Source organism: Capsella rubella, unplaced genomic scaffold (assembly GCF_000375325.1).
Source record: "Capsella rubella cultivar Monte Gargano unplaced genomic scaffold, Caprub1_0 scaffold_3, whole genome shotgun sequence".
Taxonomy (NCBI): Eukaryota; Viridiplantae; Streptophyta; class Magnoliopsida; order Brassicales; family Brassicaceae; genus Capsella; species Capsella rubella.
Window position 1 is genome coordinate 188,420 of NW_006238921.1, and position 13,673 is coordinate 202,092.

Here is a 13,673-nt window from a genome sequence, read left to right on the forward strand (position 1 = left end):
TATTCATCGGTTGTTGTACCTATTGCAACCAAAACGAAGAAGAACGGTTCAACTTCCTTCAGAAAACCCTCACAACGATCCATTAAGAGAGAGAGAGCTTTATAAAAGAATTGAAGTTTCCGTTCTAACATCAATTAATGCCTAAAAAAGCGACTTTGATACTAAATTAATTCCACATTAGTTAGTCTTCTTCTACATATATGTGTACAGAGATACTCTCTCAAGCTCATTCACCTGTTGACCCGCCATCTACCATGCCGTTCCATACCAAGAAAGATCTTAACCGGACTTAGGCCGTTCTTGATGAACCACCAGAACAGATCTCAACATCCACAACTTACGGGTCCGGTTCCAGATAGATAGAAGAAACATTGCCTATATCTACACATACACATTGGCTCCACTTTTGAGTAAACCGAAAATAAGAAAAATCCACATTTCCGGTTCACATTCTCACAAGGCTGGGCTGCTGAGCTTTTAACGGTGGGTTCAAATGAATTACTATGACACCTCGGGTTCTTTCCTCTTCTTACCAGATCGCCTGTTTGCTCTGCTGCTTCTTTCTTGTGAATCTGAAACTGGTTGCGACTTCTGGTCTGGTAAGCTGATGATTGGCTTTGTTTCATCGATAGGATCTGATGGAGTTAAGAGTTTATCGTACATTATGGCTGCATCAAGGGCGAAGATACGGACAGATAACGCCGATAGAGTCGATATTTTAGCAGCCGCTGAAAGAGACGACCAGTACCACCATTCATTTTTCAAGTACTCCGTCTTAACCATGTCTTCTAGCACAACTGTTGCCTGAACCAACTGAAATAAATATGAAAGGTATAAAAATTAGAAAATCTAAAATTAATCTGTGTTTCTATACATAGAGAGGAGGAAAGGTATTAAGGTACTAATCAAACCTCATAAATGCTTTGCGAGGATTTAACAAATAAACGCCATGCTCTTCTACGTCCTGGATGTGATTTCGATGGTCTTAAACCTTCTTCAGGTAGTGCCACATCCATATCAAGCAAGTTGGTTTTTAGGAACCTGAAAACCGGCAAAGCCTTGCCGGTTATTCGTTTCAAAGAAGCCTGTGGAACCACACAGCAGCTTTTCAACCCACTACCTAAAGATTTCTTAATCTTTTGCTCTGAGAATCCAAAACCCAGTCCGCTTGGTTTACTTGGTGGACCGCCAAGATCATGTGTGACAGATCTATCAAATGACATGTTAAATTCAGAATTTAAGCCTTCAACATTGGTTTCAGAACCAGCAAAAACGACCTGATCCCCTGAATCATCACCATCAAGCTTACTGGAATTGGCAGAGATAAGCATTGAGTCGTTAAGATGAGTATATGACGATGGGAGAAATGTTGGAATGCCATTTGAACCAATCAGACCAATATCTTTAACCAAATCTCTGTTGGAATCCTTTGTCACAAACTTGGAACAGATCTCCTCAAAATGGTATGGGGATATAGATTCTTCTTCTTGATATCTTATCAACCCAGAATCAAGTTCAGAAACATTGGATATTTCAGATACATCTTTGCCGGCGCTAGACTTTACATTAAGATAATCGGATTTCAGACTCTCTTTTGCTTTCGAAAAATCTGAGATTTCCTTGCCTTCTTCAGTTGCTAACGAATAAGGAATACACTTACTCTCAGAATGGTTCTCAAATTCATCATCACTTGCGAATGTTTTGTGGCATATGAGGCAGTGAATCATGGAAGGCAAAATTGCTTCCAAGCATTCGCATCTACAAAATTTCTCTCTCTCAACCTTTGTCTTCTTCCCCCGTTTTTTTAAGGTTTCCGTTTCTAGTTTGATGCATGGACCAAATCTCTTCTCCATTGACATGGCAGCCTTGGTCACAAGACCCCTAGAAAAAATAGGAGAAGACAAATTTTCAGCATTTTCCTTTTCCTTTTGAACATCCCCAAATCGTAACCTTTTCCAGCACAAAATAGACTCTCTCAGGTCTCTTTCTTTTGGGTCATCATCATGAAGCCATTGGACAAGCTCGCTTATCTCAGATTCGGTTTCATAATATGTCCAGGGCGAAAGAGTTAGTCTTCCATGGTCAACGGCTTGGAGAAATGGAGATGGGGCTCTTGAACCAGTCAAATTGGCTTGAACAGGTTTTTGCAAAGATATGCTTCCATCAACTAGTACGCGAGGATTTTCATCTGGAAAGCAGCAACCCCAATATAAACGACCACTAGAATCGTTTCCCAGAAAGTCTCTTCGTATAGATTGCTTTAGAAGCTGTGACTCTACACTTCTGATTGATAGCTGCAGATTCTGAATTTCATTACTAGTGGCATTCAAATCCTGTTGACAAGCCTGCAACTCTTGAGAAGCCTGGGAAGATGCATCATGAACTGACTGTAATTCCACTGCATTGGAATGTAGAGGATGTGTTTCATGAATCCTTCCAACTGACTTATGCAAGGTATCTTTTTCAAAAGTCAGATTATCCGTTGCACGAGGAGAGATATCTGCTACGAGCAACTCATGCCTCCCAGGGGATGTAATTTTTTTTTGGGAGGAAACCTTGTTCCCACCGGAATCAACATGCAAATCTCCAGGTTGAGAATTGGTCTCAAGTGGAGCTTTACCTTGATTTTTGTTAAGAAATGCAGTAGAGGAAGTCTCATCATCATGAGTAACTCCGTCCCCAACACCCTCATGTGTTCGTTCATCACATCCCATTTGGTCTGCAAAGTGACTTGAATTATGTAATTCACTTGCTTCCTTCAGAATACTAGGTTCAACCTTTGCGAGTTTAGCCATCAGGAATTCTTGCCGCATTTTTGCGTTTTTCCATTCAGAGGAAAGAGAGCGTAATTTCTGCTGCATTTCAATTATTGCTTCGGCACATTGCTCGAGGTGTTGATGGACAAGGGATGAGCTAAGCAGTTCATCACATAGAACTTTAAGCAGCAAGATTCTCTGCACCAAAAGATTGTACAAATTCATAGGTAAAGGGATCACTGGCACAATTAGCCACCATATAAATACAATTATGGTGGCAATGCAAAAGCTAAATGTCATATATGAAATTATAGTAATGGTATTCACCTCCAAAGTGGGAATGAAAAGTTGACACATTTCAAATGAATGAGCAAAAAATGTGACAAGTTTCAAAACTGACCTCCTCAACACTGAACTCCCAGTAGTCCTTTTCTTCCATCACACCTGCCAGGTGAGCAGTCATTTCCATAGAGGCTTGGGTGAGTTCCCCCTGATACTTTCTACCTTTTCGCCGTCTGACTAGTTTGTAAGATTCCAAAGCCTCTTGAGCCATGCGCTTGGCAATGACACAAGATGGACAATACCAATTTCCATCAGGAATTCTGATAAGAGGTGGATTTAAACAATATGTGTGATACTCAGCATCGCATGTATCACACAAGAGAACACTGTCATCATCTTTGTCAACGCCACATACTTTACATACGCCCTCATCCCACGGGGCCTTGGGAAGTTTATTTATTGAAACAATTATGTCCTTAATTTCCTTCTTCATCTCTGCATTTAGGCATTCCAATTTCCTGAAGTCCACAAATTTCTGAACAAGTGGTAGAACCTATACCAGGAAAAAAATTAAGGCTTGAAACTTGAGAAAATAATTTGCACCGCTATACTGCAACTCTTTTCAAACTAACAAAAAGAGACAGTGCATGCAATTTCTGAAAAAAGGAGACTAAGCAGGTAATTGCTGAAAGCCGAACAAAACGACAACTATACACGCACACAAAAGGAAGACCCTTATAAAGCATATAGCGTTAGTGGACATGATGCTTCTTTGATCTCAAAGGCCTATAACTTTCACATGTGATAAATCTTAACACACTTATTCCACAAAATTGCCAAAATATAAATGATTATCTCCACGTCTAGATGCTACCAAGTAATGAATATATCTTTTAGTGTAGAACATAGCAGAAAAAGGAGAGAGAAGACAAACCTCAGCCTCGTATAATGACTTGAATGTTTTAGACAAAGTTGCAACCAGTTCTACACAATCGGGCTGATCCGCATACATAACACGTATACTACTCCACAGCTGCAAATTAGAAGTTACAGTTAGCATGCCATCCATGAAAAAAAATCAAGTTGCAATGTTGCATGCATCAAAAGGAACTGCGTCCAGGAATCTACCATCACAATGAAAATTTTAAAATAATTCATAAACTGTCAGACTCAATTGCTTCGACTTCTAATCATGGCTAAAAAGTTATCCAATGAGCCACCAAAAATTCTGGCATTCAACGGAAAAGTTTAACCTGAAACTGCTGTGACATAAAGGGAAGGAAAAAATATTCTAAATATAAAGCTTCCTCTTCGGTACTTTTACTTTTATGCATCTAAACTAGTGTGAAATTAACAGCACAAACATGCAATGCTCAAAAATATACAGCACTTAATACTATAAGCATTCAGAAACTAATTCTTAGAACGCACAAAAAGTATCATGCCATCATTACTCCCAAAAAAAAAAAAAAAAAAAAAAAAAAAACCAGACTTAAGAGGGAAATTCCTACCTCATGAACATCCTCAAGAAAAGCTTCAGTTGATCCGTCGTATGCACCAGCAGCCAACCTCAAATCGATAGTTCTGAAGTCTAAGGGACGCGAAACCATTGCAGGTGATCCCAGTAACCCGTCATCATCATTATCACTGGAATGAAGCAGCTTTCTCCCGAGCAAAGTGCAAAATACTTTATCCTCATCTGCAGCTGCAACACCACGCAATACAGCACGACATTTCTTCATAATGACATCAGATACACTTATGGACGTCCGCTTTTTGGTTCCTTTAACAGACCTCTGCACCAAATCTCCACCTCGAACATCCGCTAGCAATGAGAGGACAGCTTTCTGTATCCAGTAAGAGGATAACAATTAATTTCAGAATTAAAGTGAGTCTAAGAAACTATCACGTATAATCAGACTGAAACTAAGATTACATCATCGCAAGAACAAGAGGCAGAAAACTGATGCGAACTTGAGAAGATAAGAAATACTTAGTTATGCAATTTCAATTTGCAAGTACTTCAGGAGGAATATAATTGGTTTCAGAGATTTTGAACCTTTGTTGGTCCTGAAGCATTGCCTTTATATATTTCTTTACTAATGGAATGCTCCAATATCTTCTTTGCCCACTCTGGTGGATTTCTCTCTAAAGCTTCGTAAACACACTTTCTGATTCTCGTACCAACATTTGTTGGCAGCTTTTTCACAGGTTCCAGAACCTGTGCCCACTCTGGAATATCACCATTGCAAGTGTTTGTTTCAGTAGCATCAAGGCCATCGGAATCATCATCTTCCACAGAAAGAACATCGTTTTCGCTTGTCAAAGATCCAGATATTTTCTTAATAGCCTCTGCAAGTAACTGAAGATAAAAAGTTACTATCCACTAGTAAATCCAACATTCATTCTCTTTCTGTGAGGGTACTTAATGAACTCATTTGAAACACAAAGTTACCCAATTTTCCAAGCTGTATAATAAAGAGGACTATTAGGATATTTAAGATGAACAGTGTCTAAATGTCAAAATACAGTTTAAAATATCCCAGAAGGAAAACGAAGCTCAATTACTCTAGAGTGACCAACGAATGGTACATAGCTTCAAATATGATTGAGAAAGTTCAACCTGACTAATTTCTTGAAGGTAAATGCAAAACATTGAAAGGACAAGAAGAACAGCACAGAGGTGACGTTTCCAAAAGTGAATCTATATTTTTTTTATCCCATCTTCCAGTAATACAAGCAAGATATGTAACTCAGAAAATAATTAGAAACCTAAGAAAAACATACCATTGAATCTGCTTCCATCCCAGCCACTCCTGTAAGTGAGCCGCAAAGCAAACCACCATCCCCTTGTAAGCAACGAAATACCTTACCACTTTCACGGGCAGCAGTCTCAGCTGATTCGAGATTCCCATCCATTGATAAAAGAGACAAGACGTACCTACGGGCCAATTCAGGCCAAGTGAACTCATTAACCGGAAGCATATGCAGCTTATTTCTTTTAGCAGAAAGTGTACTGTCATCCTTTTTCCGTCCTCGTCTGGATCTCGATTCTCCAGAATCAAAGTTTGGATCAACAAATGCAGCTACCTTGGATTGCAACTCACATATTAGCACTTGCAGAAGTGAAATGTGAGTCCTTGTTAAAAGTTCACCAACACACGGCCCACGAGAGGAATATGAAATCTTAAAATCAGAAGAGTCCCCTACTTTTATCTCCTTTCGTACAGAAGCAGAGGTATTTTTTTCAGTAAAAGGTTGGCGAGATTCATCGAACAAAGAAAACAATTTAGTAGCTGTACAATCCTTATCAGTAAAGTTCATCTCACTTCTGTTATCATCTTTCCCAGGTTTTTCAAGAAACAAACCATCAAAAACTGGATTGATAAGCTCCTGTTCAAGCTTCTCCGGTGAGAAGGCCTCTTCAAAACCCAAAATTTCATGGAAACGCCAGAACACTTGAGATACCTAATTAAAGCATAAAAAATGACTATCATATATGTGTGGCAGGACTTAGTGTATGTAGGGTAGGTTGTAGATTACCATAAGGAAAACACATGTTTGTACCTGAAGAAAGTCACCAACAAGTACAGGAGGAAGCCTCAAACACATTGGCCTCCCAGGAGGAGGGTGTGGATTTCTGACACCATGACCACCATTTAGTTTAGGCTTCTTGGCTTTCTGAGAAATCTCACCGGGACCTTCTTCCTTGACATTTTCCCAACCATTTGGTTTGACAACTAGTGCTCCTTCCGCTACAGTTACAGGAACAGAAGAGGAAATTCTACTCTTCAGATTTCTATAATTTGTACAAGATTCGGTACCAGGCATATGTTCAATCATTTCCTGTACAAAATCTGCGTCAAGTCCAAATCTGTTTTGATCCAGCCACCTTGACAAAGCATCAACTACAGTTGCAATCTGGCTTTTATCCTTTTCACCACATATCACACTGTGAGGAGCCAAAGAACAGCAAAATCTTGACAACGATAAAATTACATGGTCTTTCTCATTCATCGCACCCCAGTTGATTCCCCTTGTTTCTCCGTCAACGTGCTTGCAAGGGAATTCCATGGTACCCTTCTGCTTCAGGACATTGGAACATGCATCAACAAGTTTTTGAGACATCTTTTTCCATGCAACAGACAATGAATCTTCTTCCACAACAATGTCGCCAATGTCAACCCCATGGTCCTGATTATAGGATAATATATTATCAACGTCTTCTTGAGAAGAACCAACCTCTGAGCGCATGCAACTGAATGTCTTGGAGAAATTATTCTCTCGTAAACAAGACAGTATATCATCTCCAAGAGGTGCGCAGTGATCCGAAAGAAGAATCTCAATATTAGCATCATCATCATGCTCTTGGGTACTTTCCCTACGATCACTTCGCTTGTCAATGTTCTGTTCCAGCATTTCATCAATCTTTGGGCAGGAGAAGACAGTTGATCCAACTGGAATAAATGACTTAGAGCATGGTGACCGTGTAATCTTGAAAACAGGACCAGAACTGCTATCAGATACTTCACATGTAAATAGTGATCCCGTTATCTTATCATGCCAGCAGGACTTATATCCTATTGGATAAATCATGTTGACGTTATGGTAAGACTGCCTTATGTCAATTCGTCCAAGTGACAGAACAAAGAAATCTTCAAACTGCATTGGAAGTCCATTCTGAAAATCAAATACACAAACATTAGGATAAATAGTACGAAAAAATATTGGAAAAAAAAAAAGAAATTAATCAGGAGAGATTGCAAGCTTACACTTATATTGGCATCCTCACAGCCGCATCCATTATTGCCAGAGCTAATAGAATCACCAGCCTGAAAATGAGTACCAGATTTAATGGCAAAAGAGGACATAGTTTGACCATTGAATGGAAAACGCCTGAGCTGAGCACTCACTGCACTACCCTTTTGCTCAGGGAAACCATTGTTTGGCCATCTTGATGTCTTTCTCCTCTTGGGCATATGCAATCTTTCTTGAAGAAGAGCACTTTCATTCCTGATTTCAGCATCCATACAGCTGTAGTTACCATTAACTGCTAAGCCCAAATAACAAGCAACATCTTGTATTGAACTAAATGTTTTTCCGTTCGGTGCACAATACACTGCACATAGCTGATAACTGTTTAAAGGCTGTTTAAATTCGACACGCCAACCATCTTCCAATACTCCATGCCTTTCAGATATGAAATGCCTGAGATTTTGCAGAAATAACTCACTTGGATCCAAGGATGGAAATCTAACGGGAAAACTACTGTTGTTCAGGCTTAATGGGAATCCCAAACTTAGATTATGTGAACCCAATGCATCCATATTCATTTGGGGATTACGAGCAATTAGCCCTGAAGCTTCGATACTAGCATATCCTCTAGCAGAATTTGGAAAGCTTGAATCCATCATTGGATAATCAATAGAGCTTCCCATACAAGAGCTGCTGGCCAGCATATGCTTTCTGGAGAAGATGAAAGAAGCAACCACATGATCCATCAGTGATTTACAATTTACAATTCCGGCTAGGTATTTTCTTAGACATACTCAAGTTATAGTAAGGCCAGAAAAATTCCTATCAAATAAAGTCTAAGAAACTGAGTGTAAATGAGAAAACAAAAAAAAATCGCAAAGGCATAGCTGTAAAAATTATTAAAAACTAGTGCATGTCTAGAAAGCCTCGTCATGCATAGATAATTGGTAAGAGTCGAGAGCAAAGGCTACTTAGACACAGGCTCCCATGAACGGTAGCTAATGATTTGGGTCTTGGCACAGAACGCCCAACTGATACTGTAACCTAAATTAAACTACACCAAACCCGAATCAAGTGAGATTTTTCGGTAGTTCTAGCATCCTTTTGAGACCTTTGTTCCCTATGCATGTAAAGAAACCTTAATCAAGTATTGCCTCTATGTCCTCGATCTCAACCAAAAATACAATTCCTATAAACCCTAACGCATCGTGGGGAAACAGAACCAGGGAAACGTACCTAGAATCTGAAGTATCATCGCCTCCATACCCCTCCGCATCACTCGGGGGCGAGGCGTTCATGTCCAGAATGAGCTTAGACTTGACACCCAACGGCCAGAGTTTGCTCCTCTCGCCGCCAGTAACACAGTCGCTGCACATCCAATCGGAAGAGGGAGCGGCCTCCACCCCGTCGTTAACACAACAGAGATGAAACCCTCGCTCACAAGCATCGCAGACAACAACGAGCTCCATAGACTCCGGCCTTCCACAGGCGCCGCAGGGAGCATCCCGATCCGGCTCAGGGACCTCGGCAGGCGCTCCAGGTGCTGGGTCGGGATTATCATGAATTGAGCGAACAACTTCGACGGGTTCATAGTCGGCGTCGTCATCTTGAGCGCCGGTGCAACCACCGCCGAGAGTAGCGGCGGAAGGGATTTCGTTGAGATCGATGCCGAGAAAGGAGCGATTATCTTCCTTGAGAGCGGCGGTGGTCTGAGTGTCTCCGAGTAGCTCGCTAGTAGAATCAGTGAGTCCCATTATTCGATTAGGTTATTGGAATCGAGCATTGTTTGCATTGAAGAGGAAGAAGAAGAAAGAAGCAGAGAAGATTTGTATATTGCGAGAAAGTGAGAAAAAAGAGGTTTTTCTTAATTAATCTTTTGTTTTCCTACTTTTCCCGAAGTTCTGTTTGGAGAGAGAAAACCCAAACAAAAAAAAAAAACGTGAAATTATCATCTTTTCCCTATTATTTTGTGTGTTTGCCTTTTTATTTGCCACTAAAAACATATATTTTCGAAGATGCTACGCTACTCACGACTCACGTTACGCACCAAAATTTTAATCAAAATAAAAAAAATTAACAATCGTATGATGCTAAATTATTGTTAATTTATAAAATAAGAGAAATTTAACTCTCATCCTATTTTTTTTTATTATACATAGGTTAGTACTAATTAAATGGAATATATGTATGTGACACATGAGATGAGAGAAGTACAATATTTTTTGTAGGGTGGTTTCTCAAAGATGAGAGAAGTACAAAGGAAACGATGGACCTCCGTAGTCAAATAAATAAAAGAGTAATGTTACTGTGTCAGAAGGAAGGTAAAAGAAGAATTTGGCATCACGAGGAAAGCAGCTCCAGGAAGATGTAACACACACGTTAATGATATATTACTAATCTTGATCTCTTTTTATTTGTTTTTCTTTTCTTCTAATTATCAACCGATTCGATATACAATAATAGTCTCACAGAAGATGTAGTATTAGCTAGAGATACTCAGACATAAAAAAAAAAAAAAAATCAAAGCAGGAACACAACGATTACATGAACCAACCAAACGAAAAAAACAAGATCAGACAGAAAAGTAGAAAAAAAAAAAAAAAAAAAAACTGTAAATAGAACAAAATGGGTTTACAACATTAGTGTGTAAAAGCCCATAAAGAGCCCATTCAACGATACCGCCGAAGAAGAATAAAGAAGAATCATATCCTCTCTATTTATTTTTTTAACCATCAAAAAAAGAGAAAAGGCGGCCTATTAGTGAAAGCCCATCCGACGATGTCGTCAACGCCAAGGAAGAAAAAAAAGAGTCATCTCGACTTGTATTTATATTAGAAATAACTACCTGAGAGACCTACCTGATCAAAGAAGAAATAGAATTCGTGTTCGTGCCCTCCGCTCCGTACGTAGGTGATAAAGTTAGTTTCCTCTTCGCCTCTTGGCTTTTTTTCTTGCACCGATCAGTGTTTGCTGAGTGCCGCCGCCTCCCCATATATATAGTCCTCTCTCCGTCGCTAATCTTGGTCAAATTCAGCACGTTCCACCGCTGTTCCTGATTATTCCGTGTTCTCTCATCATCTCGCCACCGTCACTGTATCACGTCGCCGTATTCCATTATTTAGGTACCCCAACTAGTTCCAGTTTCCATATTTATTGTATGTGTATGAGTGTAAACATGTCGTTATTTTAATCATTCTAGTTTTCTTGTTTTACTCTCGTCTTCCTTAATTTGTAGAAATCGTGGAGAGTCCAATGGATCCGCAGACGCACAACACTTGGTCGCCGCTAGTCGAAAAAGTCGAGAAGGTGAAGTTGTTTTCGGAACACTGAGTATTTCTTCCTTGGAGACTAATTAATTAAAGTGGAGTTAATTATTTGATGTGGATCTCTGTTTTCTTTTTTGGCGCAGGGAGTTAGCGATCTGGAACTGGACGGAGGAGTGATGGTAGAAGTCGTCGTCGATTTCCCTTCAGGCAAAGACTCTCAGCAAAATGTAGTCAAGGAAAACCGGAAGAATATTGACAGGTCAGGAGGAGTGACCAGTAGTGACTGTCGGATCACCTTTTACGCACTAGCTTTCGTATTTGTCTTCCACAATCTCGTTGGATCTATCTTAGTTATATGGTTCGACCTCTGCACCGACGCTGGCACCTTGCACAAGTTACTGTAAGGAAACTTTCGTGTTTATCTATTTAGTCTCGTTAATTGAGTTTAGTGTTTGTTTTCTAATTACTAATCGTAGTGTGTGTGTGTGTGTGTAACATGGTTATAGGTATGTCTTCTTGTCTGCTGCAACCATTCCATACATTGGTTTGCTATTCGTTTGCTTGCGCAAGGATGTTCCAGTCCCGAGTTATCGGCTAGGAGCTGAGCGGCGGTCTGGGATCTACCTAGCTATAATGGTTGTCATTTATTGCATATCCTACGGCGTCCAGGACGTTGAGGTGATAATTGAAATGTCATCACTGGTGACTATGACTACAATAGGAGTCATTGCAATCGTTCAGCTTCATTCTCCTGCCGAAGATTTTGATCCCTGCCAAAACGTATTCATACTATTTCTAGTAGTGTTTTCTAGTCTTCTTGGTTGGCTAGCACAGGAGTCATGGATGAACCTTCTCCTTAGCCTCTCTATGTTCATCTTTGCCACATCTCTCGTCAAATCCTACTGCTTGGTTGCAGACCGCCGTGGCCTCTTGTTCTTCGTATAGTTGTATATCACTGCTTTTATCTCTGATTTTGTACTAACTACTCCGGTTTTTACTGGTCTCTCTTGAACTTTTACATTGATGTACGGATTTCATGAGTTTATAATGGCTAAATATATTCCTTTCTATTGAAGTTTTTTTTTCTTTTCATTTTGGACTTTGAGCGTTTGTTTTGTTTCTGCCTATATATGATCACTGTCGTTACTGAATCTTGTGTCATGAAACCCGTAAGAAGACCTTCTCTTGCATAATATTTAGTGGGTGTACATGTGGAGGTGGTAGATACATTATCTCAAGTGTTAGTTTTAAGCGAAAAAATCAAAATCCAATTCGTTATAAAGTTGAATCATATTTTGGTCTTATATATTACATTGTCTTTTACTAGATTTCAATATTTTTCGCCTATCTTATGCAACGATTACAATTTATGACCACAGAGCTATCAACCGTGAATAATCTTCAATAGCAACTAAACTGGTGAAAACTGAAGCAGGATCATGCCATTCTGGTCATTACCTCTTGAAGAAGAAACTTTGTATCTTTATAACACGATTCTGTCTCTGCTAAATTTTTCGTCTTTGCTGCATCTTCAAGCTGTGTCACCATGAGAACAACCAATAAACATAAAGGATATGTCAGAGAAGCAAAGAAAGAAAAAAATCCTCTCATAACGATGCCTTTTAAAAATTCTGGCATGAGTAGTGTTACCTTTTCGAAATTGTCGAACAATCTGTTGGCTAAATCGGTGAGAGGTAGCTTGTCTTCAGAGGCAGCAGCAGAGATGAGATTGTCAAAATCGTAGAACAAAAAGGTGGATTTAAGCCTCAGGTACTTTTTGACATAGTTTAAAGTATCTGGTCCGATCAAGTCCTCCATTGCTAACAGATCAAAAGCATTCTTTTTGACTCTATACATTCTTCCTTTCGTCCCTATATCAGCTACATACACTCCTTTCTTTATGAACGTCCTCGTTCCAGTCTTCTCATTCACGATATCTGCACATTCAAATTGAGGAATTGCAAAACCGGAAATTGCGTGCGTAGGTTGTATCCGGTATTTGGTTCAGTTTGGTATTTTACAAAACAAAATCATCATATTAGACCTTAGCTGTATGGCTCAAGAAGTTGAAACTTTTCAACAAGAACCGAGAGAAACACATAGAATTCATTGTCAGCTAAGAATGAGGAGTTTTGACAACAAGGGTGCTTACTGTTGTAAATAGGAGGAATTGTAAGAGGGCCATCGATCCAAAACCCGTTGTCTTGTGCCAAAGAAACATTATTTGCGCCGAAAATTCCGGTTAGGCCTATGGAGACAGCAGACCCCAATGTCATCCGTCTTGTGATCTGTACTGAATCCGGTTCTTGAAATTCTCCGGTTCTCCTGCAAGCAAACCCGCTGGATTTTCCAACTTTACGACTCTCAGGTAGTTTTGGGATCCAAGGCAAAGTCTTGGTGAGGCTGTTAAGATCAAGAAAGTGAGCCATTGTAGTTACAGAGGAAGCAATGGTACTACTAGATTCTGTTCTTGTATTGTTTTCGGTTTTTTTTTTCTTTTTTTATCCGTTAAAAAAAAAAAAAGAGAGAATAGCGGCTGGTCATCACAAAGATGTTATCTGAACGAAGGGGTGTTTTCGTCATTCAATATTTTGACTACGCGCTGTTCCCATGA

At 39.6% G+C, this 13,673-nt stretch overlaps 3 protein-coding genes across 3 annotated transcripts; 1 reads left to right on the forward strand and 2 right to left on the reverse strand.

Annotated features, from left to right (window-relative positions):
* Positions 1 to 82: 82 nt before the first annotated feature.
* Positions 83 to 9,672, reverse strand: LOC17891495 (methyl-CpG-binding domain-containing protein 9). Its single transcript, XM_006296749.2, has 10 exons — positions 9,030 to 9,672; positions 7,811 to 8,504; positions 6,606 to 7,718; positions 5,826 to 6,506; positions 5,098 to 5,400; positions 4,550 to 4,885; positions 3,973 to 4,071; positions 3,157 to 3,591; positions 912 to 2,954; positions 83 to 813 (listed from the first exon to the last, which is right to left on the reverse strand). The coding sequence occupies exons 1-10, from the start codon at positions 9,545 to 9,547 to the stop codon at positions 502 to 504; spliced, it is 6,534 nt and encodes a 2,177-aa protein (XP_006296811.1). The 5' UTR covers positions 9,548 to 9,672; the 3' UTR covers positions 83 to 501.
* A 1,530-nt stretch (positions 9,673 to 11,202) lies between these two features.
* LOC17893236 lies at positions 11,203 to 12,004 on the forward strand (the record flags this gene model as incomplete). The annotated part of the gene is made up of 2 exons (XM_023785457.1): positions 11,203 to 11,459; positions 11,566 to 12,004. Coding segments are annotated over 2 exons (696 nt in total), but the record flags the coding sequence as incomplete, so codon positions are not given.
* A 304-nt stretch (positions 12,005 to 12,308) lies between these two features.
* Positions 12,309 to 13,580, reverse strand: LOC17891051 (photosynthetic NDH subunit of lumenal location 3, chloroplastic). The gene is made up of 3 exons (XM_006298448.2): positions 13,212 to 13,580; positions 12,710 to 12,996; positions 12,309 to 12,595 (listed from the first exon to the last, which is right to left on the reverse strand). The coding sequence occupies exons 1-3, from the start codon at positions 13,486 to 13,488 to the stop codon at positions 12,497 to 12,499; spliced, it is 663 nt and encodes a 220-aa protein (XP_006298510.1). The 5' UTR covers positions 13,489 to 13,580; the 3' UTR covers positions 12,309 to 12,496.
* Between the last annotated feature and the right edge of the window lie 93 nt (positions 13,581 to 13,673).

Bases quoted from the DNA above. Each gene is read 5' to 3' on its own strand.
- LOC17891495 (XM_006296749.2), bottom strand. From the start codon at position 9,547: ATGGGACTCACTGATTCTACTAGCGAGCTACTCGGAGACACTCAGACC. The intron at 8,505-9,029 runs GTACGTTTCCCT...CATCTTCTCCAG, and splicing joins GATGATACTTCAGATTCTAG to AAAGCATATGCTGGCCAGCA. The intron at 4,886-5,097 runs GTTCAAAATCTC...TACTGGATACAG, and splicing joins ATGCTTCAGGACCAACAAAG to AAAGCTGTCCTCTCATTGCT.
- LOC17891051 (XM_006298448.2), bottom strand. From the start codon at position 13,488: ATGGCTCACTTTCTTGATCTTAACAGCCTCACCAAGACTTTGCCTTGG. The intron at 12,997-13,211 runs GTAAGCACCCTT...TTGAATGTGCAG, and splicing joins AATTCCTCCTATTTACAACA to ATATCGTGAATGAGAAGACT. The intron at 12,596-12,709 runs GTAACACTACTC...ATGGTGACACAG, and splicing joins TGTTCGACAATTTCGAAAAG to CTTGAAGATGCAGCAAAGAC.